This window comes from Brassica rapa, chromosome A02 (assembly GCF_000309985.2).
Source record: "Brassica rapa cultivar Chiifu-401-42 chromosome A02, CAAS_Brap_v3.01, whole genome shotgun sequence".
NCBI classification, from domain to species: domain Eukaryota; kingdom Viridiplantae; phylum Streptophyta; class Magnoliopsida; order Brassicales; family Brassicaceae; genus Brassica; species Brassica rapa.
Window position 1 is genome coordinate 16198309 of NC_024796.2, and position 17147 is coordinate 16215455.

At 32.6% G+C, this 17147-nt stretch overlaps 1 protein-coding gene and 1 long non-coding RNA gene across 2 annotated transcripts; one reads left to right on the plus strand and one right to left on the minus strand.

Annotated features, from left to right (window-relative positions):
• Positions 1-1775: 1775 nt before the first annotated feature.
• Positions 1776-3720, minus strand: LOC117132155. Its single transcript, XR_004455656.1, has 2 exons — positions 3172-3720; positions 1776-2754 (listed from the first exon to the last, which is right to left on the minus strand). It is a non-coding gene; the product is annotated as an uncharacterized LOC117132155 (long non-coding RNA).
• Positions 3721-4097: 377 nt separating this feature from the next.
• Positions 4098-15856, plus strand: LOC117132120. The gene is made up of 2 exons (XM_033285709.1): positions 4098-12311; positions 12409-15856. The coding sequence occupies exon 1, from the start codon at positions 10260-10262 to the stop codon at positions 11475-11477; it is 1218 nt and encodes a 405-aa protein (XP_033141600.1). The 5' UTR covers positions 4098-10259; the 3' UTR covers positions 11478-12311; positions 12409-15856.
• The last annotated feature ends 1291 nt before the right edge of the window (positions 15857-17147 follow it).

Sequence of the window (17147 nt, forward strand, 5' to 3'; positions counted from 1 at the left end):
TTAACCGTAGTTGTTAAAGACTAACTAAACTTGTTTTATGTTTTGTTAATCACTTTACAATGTTTCTAATTTGTCTCGGTCAACATAAGTTCAAGATTAAAAATGAAAGACAAACACAACTTGGTGCTTTAAACTATCTAAATGAAAGTTGGTGCTTTTAATGGCTAAAATTTTACAAGTTAGGCTTTTTATGATTATTTTCTCTTGTTCAAAATAAAGCTTACAAAACGACATTTTTAGTTTAACCATGGTTTCAAACAACTAATTAACTGTGTTCTTAAGTTCGGTTAGCTTACTTAACGGTATGTCTAATTTTGCTCTGTCAACAAAATTTGGGATTTAAAAAGAAAATCAAACACAACTTGGTGTATTAAGGCGTCTACACAAAAGCTGATGCTTTTAATGACTGAAAATTAAAAGTCAAAGTTTTTATGTTCATTTGTTTATTTCGTTGATTAGGTTTTACGAAATAACAAAATAAATTCAAATCAAAAACCAAAAACCAATGGACACCAGGGCTATTATGTGTCTATCAAAGACCCTAATCGAGATTAAAAAAATCTGCCCCCTTAGTTGTTAATTGTTGGGGATAATTAATCCATGAAACCATTCCTCTTGCTTCAGAGCAGGAAGTCGGCTTTCTTCTTCTGCCTCAAAGATTTCTGGCTCATGGGCCTGGGTTTTACGCCGGGGGGGGGGGGGGGGGTTGGGGTGTTTGCATATTTCAGGATATGTAAGGACCTAAATAATTTTCGACCAAGGACAACCTATAAAAGAAGGTTCAAATCTTGAAACAAGGAATCGACTATTCAAGACTTCGACTATAAATTTAGGCAGTTAGAACTAGGGTCCCTTAACAAATATGTTGTAGTCCCGACTCTCTTGATCAATAAAATCGATATTTGATCAATAAAATCGATATTTGATCCTTGAATCTTGTGTCTTTACTGCTCAATTCCTTTTTATGTAGTATCACAAAGATTATGCACAAATTTACCTTAACAATTTAGCACCAGAAGGAGGGGGAACTAGTATTACGCAAACATGAGGATGTATAGCAGAACGAGTAACCCAGATAATCATGTGGCACAGTAAAAATAACATATGCTTACAATAGCTATCCAAAAGGAATTTCAAGAAGCTACCATGTGAAAGGTTATCGGCTCAACTCGAACCAGACCCGCCATGCAGTGGTATATCACCTACCCTAAATACAAGTTCGTAGAACAGTTTGTGAGCAGCAAGAACCTAGAAAATCAGGCCAGGGATCTTTACGAGATCCTACAATATCTAGCTGAACCATTTCTAGATACATATAGAGCTTGACCAAATACCAGTGCAAAACCATGAAAGATGTATTGTTCCGGGCGTGGGCACATGTAAAATGAGAAGAAGATTTAGAGTATCCATCCAGACACTCCCATAAGAAGGAATGAGGGGTCACAAAGATTGAGAATAGCGACAAAGACAACGAACCCTATCAGAAGCCTGAGAAAGAAGCATGAGGCATGAATCGTGGTAGACACCACAATCAACCTACTGAAAAATCCAAAAGAATGCTAGTGTCAACATGGCCAAATATCTCCAAGCTCTCCATCTCGAAATAGGATTTGGTCAATGATTTTAATTATCTGGGTTACTCCTGCCTCAAGTGACCTCAGAAGATTAAAAGACCATAAACATTCTGGAATCCGAACATATAGTGTGAATTCCATAATGACCACGATCACAAAACAGAAGACTGTATCACACTGAAGATGGAAGTTAACTAACTATTAAAGAAACAATACCTCCTGAAATTCCTCTTTGACAAAGCCAAAAACATCTTTAACAATATAGACCTCAGAAGATTAAATGACCATAAACATTCTGGAATCGAAACATATGGTGTGAATTCCATAATGACCACGTTCACAAAACGGAAGACTGCATCTCACTAAAGATGGAAATTAACTAACTATTAAAGAAATAATACCTCCTGAAATTCCTCTTCGACAAAGCCAAAAACATCCTCCAAAATATAGAGGAGAATAACCAACTGGTCAGAACTACTCCTGCCTCACTACCTTGACACAATATGGTAATCGACATAATATCCGGTGACTCGGAGATAAGTGGCATCACACATGTAACTGCCAAGAAAAGTACCAGAAGTGCCAATAATGACCAAGAAACGGGGAAAACAAAATGCGTTCTCTTGGGAACCGTCAATATAAGCTTCACAGCAAAAGAGCAAGAGAAAGTTTTGGCTTCTCACCATAACACCCTGGTCGTGTCTCTCATGGTTGTGAATTTTTTTGGTGAATAGGATACTAGTGGACAACAGAAACTTCATAAACGTCATTTTCCCAATAGCCTACAACGACTTAGAATTGGAAAAAGATGTCCTGACCCGGGAAAATCACACCACTCATCGGGTACTGCAGCAAAGTAAACAAACAGTAAGAAAAGTTGTCTACAAATTTCATGGTGATCAACTGCACTTCATCCTATAATATGATAATATGGCTCCCCTAGATCTATGACATGAGAGTCGTCCCATCTACTCTCCACCACGTACCTAGTCAAATTTCCTACCCACATGGGGCATAAAGGAAATAAAAGGAGATCAGACTAATTTCTTCTCTTACTACCAGACAACTCTAAAAGGTAAAATTAAAGGTCTTGTAACAATTATGGCCAAGTATTATGTGGTGTATTATGTCAGCAAGTCACTCCTTCACCCAGTGACAACGATATAGTCACCTTAAAAATCTGGTCGAATGACAAAATCGGAGATCCTAGGAGATTAGTTTTAAATATTTTAATTGTTTTGTTATATATATTATTAAATTTATAACAAACAAAGAATAATACATAGTTTGGTGGTTTGTTCCCTTAGCAAACTAATTGTAGGTTGCGAGTTCGAGCGGGCTTCGGCTGACTTTTTGTTTATTTTTGCTTATTTTCATTAATGAACCTAAAATTTCAAAAGTATCCACATCTTCTACATCAGCCATTCCCTATCTGAAACCCTAAATTCCGTTCCCAAACCCTTTGCGCGATTTTGAAACTTTTTACATGTTTCTTCACGATTTTTAACAAATTCTTACAGAAGCAATTTGATTTCGTTTCCAAAACCCCAACAAAAATAAGATTTTTACATGTTAATGTGCAACACTACCGAATCACCTTATAAACTCGCCGCGGTTGGCCACCATAGAGCTTTTTTCGGCCGCCGAATCGGCTAGGCGGCCGAGTTCTACAAGAAGGTTAATACATATTTTCGTTAGTGTATGTATCTTACTCCCTTTATTTCAGTACTATAAATGGTGTTTAAAGAATTTCTTTTTGAAATATAGGGAATAATAAATAATTAATAACATGACTAGATACATAAATGCATAGTGACAACGTAATTATGGCATTTTTCTTTTTTTTTTTGGACAAAATTATAGCATCCCTTATATATTAATTGAGAAACATTAGAACATTATTTTGTAGTCACGTGTCACCACAAGGATGAAGTTCAGAATTCTTAGAAAAATAGGTTGGTTCATCTTAACTTATATTATATTTTTTTATCAAACTAACTATTAAATTGATAAATAGTGTACAAAATAATATTCTCTTACTTTTCTTAAATAAAAACTACGGAATTGCCTAATATGATTAACGTATATATGACAATTAATGATTATGAATAATAAATATTTGATAACATTTTTTGTAACTTACCTCTTTTTTTAATTTTATATTATTAAAGATATTAAAGATATTAAACAACCACATTAACCATATAATAAAAAAAAATTCTTATACGTTATATTTTTGAATCTTTAAAATGACTAAAAATTACTAAAATCGTTAAATGTCTCACACTAAATTTTTGTGATTAATGGTTTAACTTTTTTGGTAATACCAAGATACAAATGATCATAAATCGTATGAATATGAAATTTCATTTACTAGACATTTATATTATATATTAATATATTTTAAAATTAAACTATATATAATAATTTATAAATTTGTATTGAAAAAGTATTGAAACCTTAATATTTTAATTTGAAATTTGCATTCAAAAAAATCGCACATTAGAAATTTTGTCCATATCATTAAAATTTAGTTATATACCATATAAAATAAATAAATTATTATTTTTTATTTATTTACAAAAAAAGTATTGTCAATAAAAAATGTGTTGTTTTGATTTATGTGCTTATTCTAATTTAATTATATACATAATACATAAATGAATATAAATAAATAATCTATATATATATATTAAAAAAATATGTTTGCTTCGCTCATGTGCGTCCACGTCATCGCCACGTCATTAAGTCGTTTAACCTCAGGGCGACATGTCAGTGGTGGTGACCGAAACTCATCGTTTCATTAAGTCGCGAATCATGCTGGGCTTTAGTCAGTTGTTGCATATTGGGCTCTGGGTGTGATGCTCACTGCGGCCCGAAACCATAAAGCAATAATGCAGTAGACATTACAAACTTAATCAAATAAATATACATTGAAAGCGAAACTAAGTAAAAGATAGTAGACCATTGTTTCATATTACATTATTACTCTTAAAATGTAAATCAACAATATAAATAACCGTAAAAATACCTACAGTGACGATATTATTATAAATAAAAAATAATTAGAGATCTAGGACACCAGAATTTAAATAAATATCATAATAAAACAGGACATATGATGTGATAGTGAAGTACCCCTCCTTTTTTTTGGTGTGGGTGAAGTTACCACTAATCATGAAATAAAGTAATAAACATATAAAACATCACAATGAATAAATTAAGGAACACACAAGTAAAATCAATAGGATGACAAACAAAATGTTAAAATATTCAATAAGCTTGATAGAAAAAAATCTTTAAACATAACAAACTCGCGCTCGACCTCAAAATTTTATTTTCAACAAATTTGTTCATGTTTTGATATTTGGGTCTTTATTTAATCTACTTATTACTAATTTAACATTTATATCTACTTACTGGGCTGTTAAAACAGTGCTTCCTTCTAATGCCTCTATCTAGGCATGTTCATTCCGGATTTCGGTCAGATTTCGGTTCATTTTTTTAAGTTTTTTTGGTATTTTGGTTTATAAAAATTAACTACCATATTGAATTCATATCTAATTTGGTTTGTTTCGGTTTATATACTATCGGTTTTCGGTTTATTTGGTTTTATACAAAAACAATATAACTATATTTATCCTAGATAAAAATTAGTTTATATGATTAGAAATCAGATTCATTTAAACATAAAAATATATTCCTTACACTAACTTTAAAATATAATATTTTTTACTTTATAAATATATTTCTAGAACAAATATTTACCAATAAAAATCATGTTTTATTTAATTTGATGAAAATGAAAAAAAACAAACAATTTTTAACTTAAAACAAAATACCAGATTAGTCGAATGACTAAGACGGTTGAGAAAAATAGAAAACATAGTTATGCAACAATGGATCCAAATAATCAAAACAAAGACTTGCATGTATACCTTTCCTCTCTATACATAAATATATGAATTGTCAAAGACTAACCTTAACTTTATAATTGTCCTTACTTTATTTTTGGCAAGAACTGATGTAATGCCACTTCAAGGAAAAAAGAAAACTTAACTAATTATCAAAATATCACAGTTTATTTAGACTTTTAAAAAGTACATAATTTAACTACTATTTATATTTTTAACTAATAAAAATTATTAAAATAATTATTTATTCAAACTATTTTAATTATTTTTGAATATCCATCCCGCTCGTAAGGTGGACCGGCCCTAATAATATATAAAATTATGTTTATATATAACATTTACTCGGTGCAATTGATCTTCGTCTAGTTTTTCCTGTTTCACGTACCACGAAAATTTAATAATGCATTGCTTCCACGAAATTAATTCGTTACATCTTTCGATGACTATAAAAAGGTGGAAAATAATTAATAAAAAAAATCTCAATGGACCAAAAATATACCTTCAAGTTGAGCAACGTGTAAATAAAATAAATTATATAAGAAAATGTGTGAAGGAGAGGAAAAGCGTGGTGGTGCAAAATGAGTGAGGATCTTTTGCGACAAAGTATACAATGGGACGCAGTGGTCCACTGGTCCTCACCCTAAGCGTTTACTGATAAATTTTGTCATGGTAACAATAATACGGTTAGAAACAATATTTTGAAACCCGATACATTTGGTTGAACCGGTAAACCCGATGACCCGAATTTAATTTGGTTTGACTTTTATGAAAAATTATTATTTAAAAACTCAGTAAAATCTGTAAAACCCCACTAAAACCAAGATTCCGACAACTGGTCGAACCATTGGTTAAACTAATAAGTAATTTTAATTTATTTTTTATATTTCTTAATTATGTTATTAAATTTTTTTATTCAAGTTAAAATGTGAGATTTTCATATTTTACTAATATCTTTTTGTGTTGCCGGATATCGACTATGTATATCCTTCTTTTCTTTTTGATTTTTCGTAAATCTCATTTACACTATTTAATTTGTGATTTATTTGTGATTTTTTAAGATTTTGACGAAGATCTATGTCTTTTGAAAAAAAAATAAAGTGAACGATGATAAAGATAACCAAAATTAGTTGTTGTGATTTGGTTGGTATTAGTTTATTTTTGTTATCGATAATCTATTATTACATTTTAATATTTAACTTTTGTTTTTCTGGATTTAAACTTTAATTTTACTATTCACAATTCTCATTTAAATAATTATGTATTTCAATTATTGATATTTTTATTAGATGTCATAACGTCTAACTTCTTACAAAATAAATTAAATAGTCTGAACTATATTTTGATATTTTGAATGTTAAATGAAAATGAAAATAAGAAAAGTTAGGTGTTTTCTAAATATTCCTTAAACATAAAATATTAATTATATTTTTAATAGTTAATATGTTATTATTTAATTTATTTAATTAATTTATTGACCCATGGTTTGCCTGTGATCGACTCAGTAAGGCATCCGGTTCAATTCCCGGGAAGAGTTTCAAAATATTGGTTAGAAATTTTTCTACATGACACATGAGGTGCTAGAAATAAGAAAGAGAGAAGAAACTGATGAGGAAAAAAATATAACTTATTAGTAATATATAGCAGAATCCTGAATGCGTCATTGGAGTTCTTATTGTGTATTCAAACAATTTTATTTTGACAACAAACGACTACTCTATTACTCAAATTTGAGGTGGTTTGGGTAATCAGACCGGAATAGAACAATCAATGTAACAAAGTTCTATATGAAAAAAAACTCTCAATCTTATCTAAAAAATTCAAAATTCCATTATGTGACCTTGGGATATGAGATATTTTGAAGTCTGGAAAATATATATGCAGCATTTTTGTAGCCTACAATTTTGTTGCAAAACTTGGCTAAGCTTAAGGCTCCTTTAACTTCGCGATCAGATCCTCCAATTTGTTCCAAAGTGCTGACATGTCGAATGCTTTAGCATGCTCTCCATTGCACATTGAAGTGCTTCTACTTTCGAATGTAAAGCAGTCTCTCGCCTCCTTAAGTGTCACATTCCCATGAACTGAATCTTTCCAAGACAATCCTTCCAAACCCAACCACAAACTGTGATGTGGATTGGGGGTGACCATCTCATTTGCAATAAACCAGGCTTGACATTCACTTTCTGCATATCGGACTAGCTCCAAAGGATCTCTGTCAATCCTTCTAAAGAATTATCATTTTGAGCCTTACAGATATGTACCACACTTGCATAGCTGGAATGCATTCAAATATGTCATGAGTAACAATTTCTTCTGGTTCCCCACATCTTGGGTAATATTTATCGTATCTCATATTATGGCGGTTCAGGTTCTTCGTTACAGCCACATTTTATGTTATAGTTGCCACATAAGATGACATATCTTCTGAGGTATTTTTACTTTCCAAGAAAAGGTTTGCAGTTTGGTTATGCTGGGCTCCAGTACCTCCATTTCTTCCTCAGTCCTCAATAAGTTCCGAGCTACCCGTTCTAGATTTAACTGTGTACTGGCCATTCATAGTGTAGTTCCAGCAGAATGTATCTCGGCGATGAGTTGACCTTATGGTCAAACTCCTTATGAGAGGTATATCATCAGGGGTAACATAATCCTCTTGTATTTCAACATCCCATTCCTTCGATTTTTGATTAATAAGTTCGCTAACTCTCATGTTCTGGTGCAATACTGGAGCAGAAGGACAAGCCAGCCTAGCTGTGCAGTAAGGATCCAAGGGTCCTCCCACACCTTGACCTCATATCTCGAATGTATTTTCTGTTTGATCCCCAATAGATGTAGTTTTCGTGCTGCTGAAATACTGGTCCACACATAGGATGGACTGTTTACAGAGATTGCTCGTAAAGGCAAACTCATTATGTAGTATCTTCCCCTCAAAAATCGAGTCACTAACGAATCAGAATACAAAACTAGTCTCCATAGTTGTTTTTTAGAAAAACCAGGCTGAACTCATGGATCATACGGAAACCAATCATGTTCTCACTTTGTAAACAAAGATTTTTCCATTTTGTGGAGTGAATCTTTGGTGGATTTGAGCTCCACCAGAATTGTGCAATTGCACTTGCGAGGTTTTTACATATCTCCAGTGGTAGCAAAACACTATACATTACATATGTTTAAAGAGCTAGCAATATAAATTTGATTAAGACTTCCTTCGCTCTTTTTAATAGCCATTTTCCCGTCCATCCATTCACTTTGTGCATTATTTTTTCTTTGAGAAAAGCAAAGACCTTGCATTTGCAGCCGTTAATATCTTCTGAGATTCCTAAATATATGATTAGTGAAACAAATTCTGGCAAAAATATACCAACGTTTGCTCTCTTTCTTGTAACTTAATTTGCCTTTGAATCAATGACTTTACATATATTGATCATGGTGGTATACTAGAATCTGGAATTTTTTAGATCAAGTAAAACATTGCAATAAATCGGTTAATTTCAACCAATACATTGTGAATGATATAATTAGATTTTAAAAACTACAACTTTAAATTATTTTCTCATTCATTAAGTATGGTAAAATGGTGATCAATACAAATAGTTTTTATTAAATGTGTAAAATCAAAATTTGAAAATTTGAAAACTTGAAAACTTGAAAACTTAAATGTTAAATTTTAAGTAGGATGTAAACAAACTGAGTTTCTAACATGTTACTAACCAATATATATATATATACATCTAGTGATTTGTATTAGTGTTGTCCATTATATTACATTGGAGTTAAAATCCATATAATATAGTATATTGTTGAATTACTTTAATTGATAGTTGTATAAAATAAAGCTTAGCCTTAGATCTATAATTAAAAAGTACAATTCGTACACGGTAACCCTAAATCAACGTGACGTCAAAAAAAAAAAAAAAACCCTAAATCAACGCAAATACTGTAACTAACCACCTATAGTATCATAGCAGTAACATAACAGGCGGCATGGTCGGTGCACTATATACTGGATAAATTTATATGTCCATTATGCTCGGTCCAAGACAACAAGAGGTGTGATCACTTAACCATTAACGATTCGAATATTACAAACCAAATAACAAATCCACGCATGTGCAAATCCACGCTCCTTTCCATAGGTCTCTATATCTGCTTACCCTTAGTCTATGGATTTCACCATACAGTTAAAGGTTGGTGTGTTGATTTTTGAAAAGCTTGTGACCTTCACTATAAGAAAACACGCCGAATTCCGACGGAAGTTCCGACGGACTCCAATGCCGTCGGACGTTTGTGACGGATTTCCGACTGATTTCCGACGAAAACAAAAATTTTGAAGTCGATGGAATTCCGTCGGCCATTTCTGACAAATTTCCGAGAAAACATGGCTCGTCGGAATTTTCCGCCGACTTTCCAACGACATTCCGATAAAAAATATAACCGTTGTAGTCGTCGGAAATTCGTCGGAAAATACTGAATTCAAACGACATTCTGATTAACAGATATAACCGTTACCGTCGTCGGTATTCCGTCGGCATTTTCCGACGAATTTCCGACGAACCAAGTGACCGTTGCCGACAAATATATATGACCGTTTTATAGCCGTTTGAGATTGGAAAATACCTACGGAATTCCGACGGACTGCTTTACATCGTCGGAATTCCGTCAGAAAGTCGTCGTATGGCCGTAAGCAATTTCCTATAAATGCAACCCCTCCTCATTCAACTCATTCACACTTCATTATCTCTTCTTTCTCTTTAGTCATAACAATTCCGTGAAAATCATGTCTTCAGGAGCTTATTATCGTTCGTGGATGGATAAACCTCATTTGGATCCCAACACCAATTTGCTTACAGAAGAATACGTTCAAGGGATTGGAGAATTCATGAGGCTTGTTCAACAGCAACCGGATGCAAAAAGTGGTATGTTAAGATGTCCCTGCTCTACTTGCAATAATAATAAGGTTATAAAAGAATTTGATGTTTGGGCTCATTTATATATGAAAGGGTTTTCACGTAATTATAAAGTTTGGTACCTTCATGGGAAAACTAGTTATGAATATGGTAGTACTAGCGAACCTCAGCCTGTTAGTGAACTTCAGCCTGATATTAGGTTAGAAGAATCTAGAACAGATATAGATTATGGTGTAGGTACTGAGCAGATGGTACATGATCATTATAGAGGGGAAGAACCAAATCCCGAATCTAGGAGATTTTTTGACATGTTTTATGCAGGAAAACAACCTTTGTATCAAAATTGTAGAGATGGTCATTCAGCCTTATCATCTGCAACTAGATTAATGGGTATTAAGACAGACTATAATTTGGCTGAAGAATATATGGATGCGATTACTGATTTTGTCAAAGGTATTCTACCTGAGGATAACCTTGCATCGGGTTCATACTACGAGGTTCAGAAACTTGTTACCGGTCTTCAACTACCGTACGAAGTGATAGATGTATGTATTGACAACTGCATGATCTACTGGAGAGCGGATGAGACACGGAATGTATGGAAATTTTGTAGGAAACCTCGTTATCAGGAGAGAAGGGGAAGAGTTTCGATCCCGTTCAAAAGAATGTGGTATTTGCCTTTGACAGAAAGATTGAAGAGGTTGTATCAGTGTGAGCGCACAACAAAAGCAATGAGATGGCATGCAGAGCATTCCACAAATGGTGAGATTACACATCTTTCAGATACGAAGGCTTGGAAACATTTCCAGTCAACATATCCAGAATTTGCGGAAGAGAGAATAAATGTTTATCTTGGATTATCTACTGATGGTTTCAGCCCATTTGGAAAGCATGGAAGACAGTATTCTCTATGGCCAGTTATTGTGACACCGTACAACTTACCGCCGAGCTTGTGCATGCGACGAGAGTTTTTGTTTTTCTCAATTCTCGTCCCCGGGCCAGATCATCCTAAAATATCACTAGATATGTTTCTTCAACCACTGATATATGAGTTGCAACAACTATGGGTGCATGGTTTTGAGACATAAGATTTTTCGTGCAAAGAAAACTTTCAGATGCGGGCAGTACTTATGTGGACAATAAGTGACTTTCCAGCATATGGTATGTTATCTGGATGGACAACACATGGGAGGCTATCATGTCCATATTGTCAAGATGACACAAATGCTTTCCAACTAAAGAACGAAAGGAAAACGTCTTGGTTTGACTGTCACAGATGATTTCTACCACCTGATCATCCATACCGCAGGAGTAAGACTTCGTTTACGAAGAACAAGAAGGTGTTTGATGGTCCACCTGAGGAAGTTAGTGGGAAAGATTTGTTGAAGCAGTTTAGGGATTTTGATGCAGAAAGGACGCCAGATGTAGGTGGACATGAAAACATTCGAGTCAGTGCGGTTGGAGAGCTACATAACTGGCACAAAAAGAGTATTTTCTGGGATCTGTCATATTGAGAGAGTCATCTATTACGACATAATTTAGATATGCATATTGAGAAGAACTTCTTCGACAATCTGATGAACACAGCCCTTAACATCCAAGGTAAAACGAAGGATAATTTGAAGTCAAGGTTGGATTTAGTCGATATATGTGATCGTTCTGAACTTCACGTTGATGAGAACGGTACGGCCCCTTTTCCCATTTATCGGCTGGATGGTGCTAGAAAAGAAGAGTTCTTTGATTGCATTACAGATAACGTGAAATTTTCTGACGGATATGCATCAAATTTGGGGAACTGCGTTGATAGAAGCGAAGGAAAGTTTACTGCTTGAAGAGTCATGATTGTCATGTAATTATGCAGCGCGTCCTTCCGTTTGCTTTTTCAGCATTATTGCCACGTAATGTTCATGAAGCAATTGCAGGTATCTTATATTTTTACAATTTAATTTATTTTTATATTTAACAATTATGCTTATATAAACTTAATACTTATGAAAATTATGTTTTTTATCTATGTAGGGATAAGTGTTTTCTTCCGCGACTTATGCAACAGAGTAGTGACTGAAGAGGGTATTAATAATTTGAAGATAAACGCACCAGTCAGCATGTGCAACCTCGAGAAGATATTTCCTCCATCATTCTTTGATGTAATGGAACATCTTGCTATTCATCTCGCAAGAGAATTGGAACTTGGTGGTCCTGTGCAGTACAGATGGATGTATATTTTTGAGCGTTATATGCATCATCTGAAGAAGATGGTCAAAAATCAAAGCAGGGTGGAAGGATCTATAGTGGCACAGGTGATCAATGAAGAAACTGCAATCTTTGCTGAAAATTATTTTCCACCAGAAGTGCATACAAAACACCAAAGACCTGCTCGGCATGATGACAGAGGGGAGAGAGCAACATATCATGTTACTGTCCCAAGCATGTTCAAGGAAATAGGACGACTTAGTGGAAAATTCACAAAGCGCAGACTTACGGACACTGAGCACGCTCATTTGTAAACATATTTGCTCACCAACTGTGATCAAAGGTGTCGTTGATTTGGTGGAAGCTGAAATAGCATCTCAATCTCAGCCTCTCTCTGATGATGGTGATTCTACGGGAGCTTCAACCAACTTGTCCCTATTGCAAATAAATGAAATGGTTGAAAAGGTAATCTTTTTTATTAATATATATTTTTTATAATGTCGATTACTAACTTGTCCCTATTACTAACTTTAAATATTTTTGTAGGTGGTTCCTAAAAGGAAAGGAGGCCATTTAGTTGGGTTGGCCCGCCATACTTCTTCGTATCCGGCATCTTCTTCGCAAGCTCCGTATGCCGATCCCATGATTCTCGATGAGCTACATGACAAAGATGAACGGATTGGGGCATTGGAGGAGCAGAACACCACTATCCTTTCTGAGAATGCCACTATCCGTCAGAGAATGCCACTATCCTTGCTGAGCTGGCATCCCAGAAGAAGTTCAACGCCGAGATAATGCAGAAGCTAGATCGTTTGATGTCTTCGAGTTCTTAGTTTTTTTCTGTTTTTTAAAACTTTATGAATGTTTTTTTTCTATTTCGTTTTGCATGAATTTTAAACTTTCTGAATGTTTTTTTTCTATTTCGGTTTGTATGAATTTAAATTCTAAAATATTATTAGTTTTAAATTTCAGATTTTATTTATTTATTAATTAATTTTTAATATAAAAAATATAAAAATGCAAAATTAATTTGAATTTAAAATTGATATATTCCGACAAATTGAGGGCGTCAGACTATACCGACGAACTTTGTCCTCGGAAAATACCGACGGACAATGGTTCGTCGGACTTTTCCGAGGAACCTTTGTCCGTTGGTATATTCCGACGAACCGTTGTGCGTTGGTATTTTCCGAGGACTTCGGTCGTCGGTATTTTCCGACGAACCGTAGTCCGTCGGTATATAGTTTTTCCGATGAACTCTGGTCTCGTGTATCCGCATTGGAATATCGTCGGAAGTTCGTCAGAATGACGTTTCTCGGTATTCGTCAGAAAGTCGTCGGAAGGTCTAACGAAATTCCGACGAATTCTTTTTTTCCGACGAAATGATACCGACGAACTCGTTCGTCAGAAATTCGTCAGAATCGGTCTATTCCGACGAATTTCTGACGATTTAGGCCATCAGAATCCCCCTGTTTTCTTGTAGTGCTTATAACCATTACATAATTTTTTTTTTGTGTTTTGATCTCATTCACACCATGTTGTGAATCACTTTTCGATAGATTAATTATCGGAAAAAAATTTCAAAGTTAAATGTGTTTGAACTAGAGTAGTGAAAGAATTGGTAACCTAAGTGTTCATGATTTCTTGTGAATAATATGATTTCGTGTGAATAAGACCAAAGCAAGAAAAAGACCATGTAGTGACTGAATGATCTGTAAAAAAATTCCAAGCCTCTGAAAAGTTAAAGCATCGTCGTCGACTGAGTGGCCTAACCGGATGAGAGAGCAGGTGTGGAGCCCACTAGCGGGATGGTCTGGGAGTTACAACTGGTATCAGAATCGGACTTAGATGAGTTTATAATCATGTGTCTACGTGGACTCACACTAACACAGATGATGATCTTGAATAGCAACGAGGACACTACGTGCTGTGAGAGAGGTAATTGTAACATTTCCATTTGTAATATGTAGTAGTGTATGTTGAAAGGCTTAAAAGAATTAATTTAATTAGCTATGTCACCAAAGTGCATTTATCTTTTCGATCATATATCAAGAAAAAATTAGATGGCTAAGCGTGCTTGAGCTCGAAAATGATGGATCACTTATCAAAAAGTTATTTGTTCCATCTAAATGACGCTAAAACATAAAAAAAATCATGTGCTGATTGCAGAATTAGTAAACAATTTTTTTTAACGTACGGCTGTCGACTAGGTGGTGAGAGCCTACGGGCCGAAAGAAATGACATGGAGCCCCATTGACAGGGGCATTCAGTGTACAATATGTTTCTTATCAGAGACACTATGGAAAAGTGGAATGGTTGAACAAAATCTCAAATTTTAATTTTTTTTTTAAATGTGTAAACTAAAATGAAAACATTTAATTTTTATTATATTTATAACTTTAAGGTTTAATTTCAAATTAAAAAATTATATATATATATATATATATATATATGCAACTACTAAAATTTAAAACTATACCATCATTTCTTCAAATATACTATTGATATTTTCTAATAAGTTCAGAAATAATTTGAGACGTCATTGTTTATAACATATATACAGGCTTAGAGATAATAAAAAAATATTTCAAAACTGAATATTCCCACGTAACTGTGAAAAAATTTAAAATTGAAACATTTTTTTTTAGTTTTAACTGAAACACTTGTTGTATTGTACGTAGGGGTGGACAAAATATTTGTAAATTTTGATTTGATTTGTTATTCGTTTTGATTCGATCCAAAAAATCTGGATATCCTTAACACAATGAATCAAAGCAAATACTAAAATTCAATATCATTCAACGACGTAACAAATCACAAATACTAATATTTTCACAACAGGTATCCAATCTGTTATATACATATATATGTATATAATTATATATATTATATAATTTTATATCTCTATATAAGTTTTATAATATTTTTCTTCACAAGATTAATTATTTAGTTATTCAAGTTTTTAAGAGTATGTAGTTTTTAAAAGTTTTGTAATGAACTATTATTATTTATGTCAGATTTCTTGTTTTTTTAATTTTTGATTGTAATTTCATTTTTATGGATTGAATTGAATATCTGGTAAAAATAAGGATTTTCCAGATATCTGGTGTTTTGGATATCTAAGAATTCACAGATCAAATCAAATCAAAAATTAATTATCCATACTGAGTGGAGCGGATCACGGATATACGCTCTGTGCCACCCCTAATTGTACACCTACATAATCTTTATGCTGTAACTAAAATAGACACAGAAAAACACCTCATAACAATAATTTTTTTGTATAAAAGTATGTTTCTTATGATTTTCATATACTGTATATTACTGTAATTGCATGAAGACTGTAATCTTTTCACAAGTAAAAAAAAATGATTTGATTAATTATACTTCACATCTTTAAAATTTTGTATAGAAATTTCCAGATTAAGTGCTGCAAAATAAATAAATATAAAATATATTTTAATACATGTAAATGAAAACTAGAAAACCAAAAGATAAACTAAAAAATTTAATATTTGACTGCAATATACTTATTCTAAATATTCATGGATTTATTAAAATGGAAACTTTCATAAAGTATCTCAACTAAATTTTGCTACTCTCTAATATACAAACTTTTTTCGTTTAATACTTCAACTAATCATTGTATTTATTTTAATACACTAACTTTTAATACTTTATCATATTGATATTCAAACTATGCACATTTTAATCAAAATATCATTAAGTTTCAAACGAAATTCAAAGAATATCCAAAGTCCAAAACTATCTTTAAAAATCTTATTTTATTTTTATTTTAAGAAGAGATAAAAGAAACTAAATTATGGACAACTTTAAATTTTTAATTTAATTTTTAAATTTAAATTTTATTTTTTCTGAAACTTAAAACTAACTTATTTTTCATTCGGAATTTAGTTTTCTAATAATTAGAATTTCATCAAGTATTCAGTTACTTTTTAAAGAAAACTTAAATTAATAGAAACTTTTTAAGATTTGATTTTAAATATTATATATTTTTTAAATTTTGTCTGAAATTTATTAATGTTTTGATTAAAATAAATATAGTTTGAGTATTAAAATAAAAACTATTGAAGTATTAGATTAGATAGCAAAAAATATGAATATTATAGATCTTAACAAAATTTACTTGAAGGGAAATATTTTTATGGAGTTTTCTTATTAAAAACTTACATAATGTCATACATGCATTGATTTTTTTTTGTGCAAATACATGCATTGATTTGTACATATATTTCCTAATGTTAAAATGCTTTGATGTTGATGTATTGCAAAATTTCGGAGTTTGGACCACAAAACAATGGACACCCGTAGAAATCCATACCTACTTTCTATTTGAGTTTTGTAATAACCATAATCAGATAAATTAGTTATATTTTCTTACATAAAGATTAATTAACGATCTCGGCTCTAACTTTTTCTTCTACTGTGTTATTACTTGTATACCTACTGTGTTATTTTTACCTTAGTCTGCCATTTTTTCTAATAACATTGCATGTTTCATTAACGGTATACAAGTAATATTAATAACACATCTATATTGAGTC